The sequence below is a fragment of the Pundamilia nyererei genome, unplaced genomic scaffold (assembly GCF_000239375.1).
Source record: "Pundamilia nyererei isolate P.nyererei 1_Seehausen unplaced genomic scaffold, PunNye1.0 scaffold00118, whole genome shotgun sequence".
In the NCBI taxonomy this organism is placed as follows: domain Eukaryota; kingdom Metazoa; phylum Chordata; class Actinopteri; order Cichliformes; family Cichlidae; genus Pundamilia; species Pundamilia nyererei.
This window is the reverse complement of record NW_005187519.1, coordinates 1,531,426-1,540,577: the sequence shown is the minus strand read 5'-3', so window position 1 is coordinate 1,540,577 and position 9,152 is coordinate 1,531,426. Positions and strand designations below refer to the sequence as shown.

At 42.6% G+C, this 9,152-nt stretch overlaps 1 protein-coding gene across 1 annotated transcript in view; it reads left to right on the top strand.

Moving 5' to 3' along the window:
- The window catches only part of LOC102192330 (receptor tyrosine-protein kinase erbB-4), a 373,080-nt gene that overhangs the window by 176,870 nt on the left and 187,058 nt on the right, over positions 1-9,152 (top strand). Inside the window, exon 2 of the mRNA XM_013913172.1 lies at positions 3,950-4,101. Coding sequence (XP_013768626.1) covers positions 3,950-4,101 — 152 coding nt within the window. The remainder of the gene's footprint in view (positions 1-3,949; positions 4,102-9,152) is intronic.

The window sequence follows — 9,152 nt, the reverse complement described above, 5'->3', positions numbered from 1 at the left end:
TACTGATTATAATTTATATAAGTAGAGGTAAAATAAGTTATCTAAAGACTGATCAACAGCACCAACTGCAAAAATATAACTTTTTCAAACACAAAAATGAAGTACAGTGGAACCCCGACTTACGAAATTAATTCGTTCCCGAGGGTCTTTCGTAAGTCGAAAATTTTCGTAAGTCGAAGCACCCATCGCGCCTTTTGAGTGAACGATAGGCTATAGGCTAATTGCTAATGGCAACAACAATACGTCGTTCAAGTAGATCAGCGAAGTGCAAGTACGAAAGCCACGGGATTGTCACATGATTCGGAAGGCATTGTGGGCATTGTAGGCATTGTGGGCTCAGCCAATCAGAGTCAGCAGATTTCGTAACACGGGCATTTTGTCGTAACACGGGCAGAAATATTGCCGTTCAGTGCCTTTGTAACTTGAATTTTTCGTTTAACGGGGTATTCATAAGTCGGGGTTCCACTGCATCAACTTCATCAACTCACCACAGTTTTTTTCCTGTCTAATTGGTACAGTTTTAATTAAATCCAAATTTCCAAAAGACACATCATGCAAAGTGCATAACAAGATAAGTGAAGCCAAAGTGAACGGACATACAAAGTACCGGAAGGATGCAAAACACACGAAAAGTCATTTAAACACACTGAAGCACAAAGAGAAGCATTCAGACAATTATGTGTCACGAATGGTGGCGTGCTGAGGCTTCAATAAAACCAAACTTTAACAGATCAACGGTTCAAATTAATCAAAGTCCAAAAATGCAAAGAACATTTTTTAAAAAGAAGCAAAACCATGAGGAGCTGGGAGTAAGTAGGAAGCCAAAAGAAATAACCCAGAGAGGAACATGAGGGAGTATACACAGACACGCTGACAAAGACAGAGGGGAGGACGAGTGTTCATGCACTGAGGGCTGACTGTGAATGAGAAACAGGCGGAAACAATCTGGACAGTCACAAAGGAGGAAGTAAAACTAATAGAAGGCATGATGGAAAACAAACCTTCAAAGTAAAGCAGAAAAGATCAAAAAAAGAGATGTGAAGACAGAGACAGGGGGGCTAACAGAAAGCAGATCTTAAAATTAGGTAAATACAAAAAAAAGTCCACCTTTACTGCTTCCAGTGGAATTAAACGGGTAATCAAATGCATTTGATTATCTGAATCAGCAAGTATGAGCACCTCTATAAAAACAAAACTTCTGGCTTGCTGTTCTGAAGCATTCAGGTGTGTGTTCGCACAACGCTGAGGGAAAAAAGACTTTATCAGTATTCTTAGAGGGTTGGATTTTCCAAATTTTAAGACCTGGTAAGGACCAGACTTTAGACTTTCTTTTACGGAGCAGTCAGCTACAAAGTTGAAACCGCCTGATTATTGTTGTTTAGGTCCCAATCACGCCAATGGAGCATGGATGTAGGGTGTTTTCTGGGATCCCGACTTTCGATCCATTGGTTCCTTCGGGTTGTTTAAATTTAGCATTTGGGCTTGTTCTGCTTCATCCCATCGATGCTTGGACAGATTGAGTGTCACAACAATAGTTCCCTCAAGTCCCTTTATATTACAATGATCCTAAAGTAAAAGAAAGAAAATCCAAACGTCAGACAACCCTAATGGCCAAGTTCTTGGCGACAGTGGGAAGGAAAAACTCCATTTTGACAGAAAGAAACCTCCGGCAGAACCAGGCTTAGGGAGGGGCAGCCATCTGCTGCAACCAACTGGGGGTGGTGAGGTTGGGGGGGTGGACAAAAGAAACTCTGTGGAAGACAGCCAGAGATATAAGGCCTTGGACTTTTTCTCAACTTCCTCAAGCTATTCCGTTGTTGGCAGGGCATGCTGTCCTGCTGAGGGAGCCCACTGCCATCGGGGAGTGCTATTTACCTAAGGTTAAGTGTATTTTAGCCTTTTCCAAGGTCCCAAAACAGGAAATTTTAAGGACATCATGTTTCATTGTTTGATGAAAAATATCATCGGTAATTGGATATATAATGTATAATAAGTTAATAATAAACCATATATTTACTTTCAATATGTATATGATCTGGTGTGAGTGAATTAAGGCATGGGAAACATTTCCTTTACCATGATGTTCACCACTCTAGTTTGCCTTTGTCTATGGGAAATTTTAATGTTTGCTCTACATAAGACACAATAGGCTCATTCAATCTCTATTTCCTTCACTTCTGCTAACCTAAACAGTTGGTGCTGTATCTGAAAAAAAAAAGTGATTATTCTGTTTTAAAGTAAGACCTATTCGAAGTTGAACTGCTGACAAACTTTAATGAGCAGTTTAATTACATTGAGCCAAACTCCATCCTGGTGCCACGCCGCACGCACAAACCGACACACAAACCTCTGTGGTAACATGGCGATCGTGCCAGCTGAATGGAGCAGATGGTCGCAGGACTGAGGCTGGGGAGCTTGAGTGACTGGTGGAAATGCTGGTGGAAATGCTGGCAGGGACGGAAAGAGGGCTTGATGGGCGCAAATATGAGGAACTAATTACAGTGGTAGCCACTGCATTAGTCGATTGTGTTGCATTTATCATGAGCACTGCAGACGGCCAGTTACATTACTTATTTTAGCAAAAGAGTTGAATATGGGGGACCAAAACTGTCAAGATTTTAATAAATGAGTCATAAAAACATAATATTCAAACACAAAATAGCATTAAAAATGAATGTAGGTAATAATTCATTTATAAAATCTCTCGTGTATTTTCTGATGTTTTAATTTCCTCGTGTAGTTGCATTTTTGCATTGTCTGTCCTCACTGTGTGTTGCAAAAAGTTTAAAAAGTTGCACTTTTTCTGTATTTGATGTCTATTTCTATTACTTTTGCTTTATTTGTAGAATCTTTTAATTAACTTTATTTACTTTTTTGTATTATTTTCCTTTTTTCTCTTTATTTCACTCTTCTTTTGATGAATAAATGCGTGGCTGGTTTTGTGGTGTTATGGTGTTGCTCTTGACTCTTAGAAAGTTCCCTTGCTTTTCATGCCTTTCTACAGTATAGAGTTTGCAGTAAGGTAGGGAACAAAAATGGTTGTTTTTGTGCACGCAGCTAAAACTGGGAGAAAAGCCTACCCTTATCTAATTGCCCGGGGTTCCCACACACCAACAGAGTCGTGTCTACTCCCCATAATATCTTCAAAGTCTTGTACTCTCGTCAGCCAAGTAAAGTCTCCAAGTGAAACCTTCGGTAAAGGTCAACCAATGCAATTTGAATATCTTTGATTAAACGGTGTGCCTGTGCCAGACCTAGACTGTAGGTCAGTGCCTCAGAGAAATGATATCCACCCCTCTAACCCCACTTGTCCCTCCCCAAGTCTTCACTCTCACGTCTCCCTCATTGTCGAGGGTCACGTCTGCTGCACTCCCCTTTCAGCAATTTATGTAATCCCTCAATCCTCGATTCCCTCCCACTGTTCCCTCTGTCCTTCAGCCCTCCCTCGTTCACTTTCTTTCACTGTGTCGAGCTCTCGTATTCACACGGTTTTAGTCCTCAGATCTCCGCTCCTGGATGTTTCTTTGTCTTGATTTCATTCTAACGCATTCGGAGCACACGGCAGTGAAGCGATTCATCAGCAGACAAGTGCTTTAGTTACAAATTCCACCATGTTCAGCCGTGGCTGTAGTTATAGAATAGAGTGAGATCAGATATATGGGATTTTCCATCAGTTTTACAAGAGGGGCAAAAAAGAAAAAGCTGTTTAAGTTATCTAGGTTAACTGGTTGTGCTGACCTTTAAGTGTTGTGTATGTATGTAATCAACTTAGCTAGCCTGCTGGCCTTTAAGCATAATGACTACTGTGGTCATGAATGGCTGAAAATCATTAATTACACTGTTTGCGTTTCTCCCTTTTTGAATCTGTCAGCATAGTTAATATGCTCTGTAAGACAAATTGTCTCAAAGGTGACCCTTTTTTTTCTTCTTCTTCTGTTTTTGTGTGTAGTTTGTCCTGGGACAGAGAACAAATTGAGCACACTCTCAGACCTGGACCAGCAGTACCGCACCCTGAAGAAGCTCTATGAGAACTGCGAAGTCGTCATGGGGAATCTGGAGATTACCAGCATTGATCGAAACCGCAACCTCTCCTTCCTCAAGGTACGGGGGTGAAACCGTCTCTGGTCCGTTTGCTTTAATGGATAGATGGCGAGCAAGAGAGAAAGACTGGGCGTTTTAGCATTCTGTATTGGGCAACAGATGGGATTCAGGACCACGGAGAGAGACAGGCAGAAAGACGGTGAATGTTTTACAATGAGAGCGCTCAGGCTCTGTCTCTGCTCACTCATTCTGTTTTCTCCATCGTAAACACTCACTGATTTATGGTCAGTGCAAAATCAAGATTTTTAGATAAAGGCATAATCCTCTTAAACCTTCACTGACTCATCATTGTGCTAAACTTTGCATAAATCATGGACTACAAATGTGGATAGTAAAAGTGATAGTGGCTAAATATAGACAGAGATGAGGCTGGAATGTATTTTTGGAGACACAAAGAAAGAGCTGGAATGTTTCGGCATCTCAGTCGGACACAGAGATCCCAGTCAGGAGGCTTAACCCAGTTTTGATTATGTTCAAGATGTAAGGTTAACACGGCGCACACAGACAGAAAAGGTTTTCTGAACTCATTAGAGTTCATTTGTTGAGTAAAATGATTCTATATTGCATATTTACGCGATCCAAATATATACTATAGTCAATATTTAGAAAACAGTCAGTTCATTTCAACATCAAGTACAATAGACGTGCTTGTTTTTGGTGTTAAATATAGATGCAATTAGCCATAAACTCCATGTTGCAAATATTGGTAAATCGATTTGCGTGTCTGATTTAAATATTCTCTTTCTGTATTTAAGGCGCTCCCACAAATGTATATAGAACATGGTCAGTTGCAAAAATCTGACCCATTAGGTGATGCCAGCCCACATCACCCAATGGGTCAGTAGATGCTTTTCAACACATCCAGCTGGCAAAATGGCACATAAGGACCATTATATGAGCTAATTATAGTTGGTGCGCACATGCAAGCCACTTTGGAGCCCATCTCCACCCCTCTCCCTCCTTTTCGTGCTGTTTCTGAGTCAGTCAGTATACGAGCGGTCACTGATGTTTGCTACATTCTGCACTGGTCTCTCTCAGTGTTTCTCAGTGCTCTCCATGCCAGCAGAGCAACTAAATTTAAACTACTGCAGATAAAAAACAACCCCCCCCCCCTTTTTTTGGATTGCAGAGGTGCTGAATGAAATGTATTTTAAAAGATAACCAATTTAACAAACTCTTAAAAAGTTGGATAATGCCTTTCAGAGACAACACTTTTGCATTCAAGGCAGCTGACTCACTGAATCTCTTATCTGGTGGGAGTTACAATAATTTAACAAGCAAAGGGTTGAGAATTTTATTCACTTCAAGAGAACCCATAGATATTGATTGAAGCCCTTTGCCAAGACAATACAACACATCACAGTACAATGGAACTCATGATAAGAGGCAGTGGTAAGAATTACAATGGAAGAAACGTCTGTGAAAGACTGCAGGCAAATGAGAGGCACTCTGAATGCAAAGTGCCATCGCCATTCCAGCTGAACACAGTCATCTCCTGGGTCTGCAGCTGCTTTTGGAGTGTGTGTGTTTCTGTGTGTGTGTGTGTGTGTGTCATCCGGCCTGTGTTTTAAAATTCACTTTTTTCTCTACTGCATGCACACATACTGTATGTGCCACCAGGCCCAGTCCCTCCTCCCTGCTGTTTAATGAAGTGAGGTGCAGTCTAATTACTGGGCCAGAGCTATCAAATGAATACCATAAACAGTCCCATTAGGCCCAGCATCATTAGAGAAACAATTAGGCATCTGGGGGATTGTTAACTGAAAGTGAAGCGGGAGGGGGGGACAGTCGTAAAGCAGTAATCCTATTGGTTACAAGAAATCAGTGAGACCCCACCTGGATTTTTAAAAGCTCACTCATGGACCCTTCTAAAGCTTGGTAGAGTTTACCTGTAAAAAGTTGCATAGACAAAATCAATAAAAATCAGTTCTGACTTGTTGATCACCAAACAAAACCAGATGGAAATTGTTTTCTATTCTTAACCATAAGCAGTGAAGTCACGCTGCTTCCTGTTCCTCTTGCTTGTCAGTCTGCAACTTAAAATACTGCCCCTAAACTTGGAGCATATGGATAATGGTTCATGAAAAGTTCAGCATCGGCACATCATCTGCACATACACACATCTGAGCGCAGCACACAGGCTCAAACACGTTGAGCCGCAGGCAGCATGGAAACGCTAGGACAGGGAAAATCAGCAGCTTGGGAGGAACATAAAGTATATATGGACGAATGGATGGCCACGGCACAGAGGGATGGAGAGGTAAAAAAAAGAAGAAAAGAAGGAGAGAGAGGAAAGAGAAGAGCAAGAGGGATGTCACTTTTATGGCAGGCAAAAACAGCTGCTGTGTGAAAATTACAGTGTGCAGCTATTGTGTGTGTTTGTGTGTTTATGAATGGGGGGGGGGGGGGGGTTGATACAGGGCAGAAGTGAGGAAGAGAGGGCAGCGACAGACATGAAGGCATGGTGATTTTAGCCTGGTGAGGTGCTGACAGTTAGATGGATGATATGGCTCTGCAGCCTTCTGTGGTGCAGCTTTGCTCTAAAGCACATTTCCTTGACTTTTACTTAGTCTCTGCCTCTGTTCAGTGCACTCAGATATCGCAGATTGGGGCCAATTTTTACTTACAAATACATCCTGATGCTTTTTTCACATACCTTACAGGCCCACACAGGTGGAGCATTTTCAGTCACTGTGCAGCTTTCCTGTGTGGAAAATATGTCAAATTTCAAGACACAGTTTTAAATAAAGGAGATACTTGAAGCCTTTAATGTCTTGATTGCTTGGCTTTGATGGGAGGTCACATGTATTAAATTAGTGCCAATGCAGAGGTCAGCTGCCCCCAAGTCGACCCCAGTCTAATCCAGAGGAAGGCGAATAGAAATTATGTGATGAGGGTATGAACGAAGATTTTAATAGATCTTATTATCAGGTCATACAGGCCATGAAGTCAGGCTCAGCCTACAATCCTGGAAGATCAGTGTTAGACAGACTTAACACAGCCAGCTGATGATGCAAAGCTCATCAATATGCTGATCGCTTTGCAACCCACCTCCACTTCCATCAGTGTCACAACAGTGTCCAGTATCACTGATGCCTGTTTTATGTACTTATTTTAGTTAATGCTTCACATCCTGTAATACAGGGCTTTTTAAACAAGTTTGCAGTATAGTAAGGATTTGTCTGAATGCACTCATTGGATTGACCAATAACTATAAGACCAAGGAACTCAGGTGAAGGGCAAAGCAGATATTAGTCATAGATAAGAAGTGACATCACTATCATCACTGTCAGCTGAAATTCTTAACAAGCAGTATCAGGTCTCGAAAGTTCCCAGACGTTTTCGTGCTTACCGGTAGTAGAAACTTCTCTCTGAAAGTGTCGGTGGTTCTTTAGAAGTACTTTAAGCAGAGAGATGAATGTTTTGTGACCACAGTCACAGGTGTCTGAAGGGCATCACCATGCTGCTGCCTTGCATACCCCCTCTTTCTAGTTTTCTGGCCAGCTCCCTTGGACGTTGTCTGTCTGTCACTCACAATGACCTATTTTCCCAGAAGTGAAGCGAGGAGCCGCGCCAAGTGGCCCGCAGTGGCCCACAAGCAGCTAATGATGTCACCTAGGCTGAAGGACTCTTCATTAAAGCCGGATCAATCTGCCTGCTAGCTCTGCAAAACACAGGGCGCGATGCCAGGTCTGCAGCTGAGAGCGCGGCGGCGGCCGTGTGTCTATCTACGAAACCACGAAAGCGTCACACGGCGAAGCGCTCGTGTTGCAGGGTGCGCTTTAAACTCTCTCTAAAGTTCCCCCAAGAGGACTGAATCCATCACAAGTTGGGGATACAAACACACATTCTTGGACACGCACACAGTCTTGAGCAATAAAGGGAGATGAATGACACGGTCACTGAGGTGTATACTCTATGTCGACATGCAGACGGAGACACTCTTTACTGAGCTTATCTCTGGCAAACACCAGCAAGGAGAGACAGAGAGAAAACAGAGATACAGCTTTTTTAACCGGGTCTCATTTCTGCTTTTTTTTTTTTTTAAAGAATGGCAGCGAGGATGTGACTTCGGTTCAGCACAGCCGGGAAACAGAGGAGAGAGGAAAATATAAAGTCAGATGAGACAGGCGAGAAAAGAGACTTCTTCCACCAAACGCTTTCAGCTGAAAATGAAAGCGTTCAGTTGTTCTGCAGCTCAGCTATTCTCAAAGCGTACATCCTGAGACTACGTCTGCTGCCTCTTACTGTATGCATATACGTGCATCCGAACGAGGCCACGCTTAAGGGGAGCAAAGGTCACTCGGCTCAGAGTGGTGCTGTTCGTTTTCTTTGATGAACCTTCCTCCTTGCTCTTTTACGTCATAACCTCTTCGGATTTGGAGGGATTTTTCTTATTTTATGTCCTTGCTCTAACCCTCTGAGATCGGAGTGTTAGCCAGAGATTACGGCTTCTCCGTGTCATTATTCAGAGCTCTTCTGATCGCTCGCCTCTCTGTCTGAGAGTGCGGTCCTATGCCATTAATTTACCGCGAGGCAGTAATTCATACTCCACTCTATCACACTTGTTTCACCGTGTCTGCCCTTCAACATGTTTGCCATTCATCCTAGTTAGTTATGATATACTATACTGACACTTACTTTGTGTACTTTCTCAAGGTGTGGCCTCTTTTATACAGCGAGGAACATCTAAAAGCTTCTGAAATATAATATTATTGTCATGAATCGCTGTGCGGCAGGCAGGAGTCGGACCCAAAATGCAGGACTCACAGACTCAGGGAGGTGAACTCAAAACTCAGCTTTATTTGCTGGCAGGGAAAAAACATAAACTAATCTAAACTGGGAACTTAGAAAACTCACAGAGAGACACAGGTAGATCCACACAGCATGAGGGATGACGCGACACTGACTCAGAGAAACACAGGGTTTAAATACACTGGGAAGTAACGAGGGGAATGAGACACAGAAGGAGGGCACAGCTGGGAGAAATCAGGACTGACGAGACAAGCAAAGCAGGACGCATTCACATGAGACACGGACCATCAAAGTAA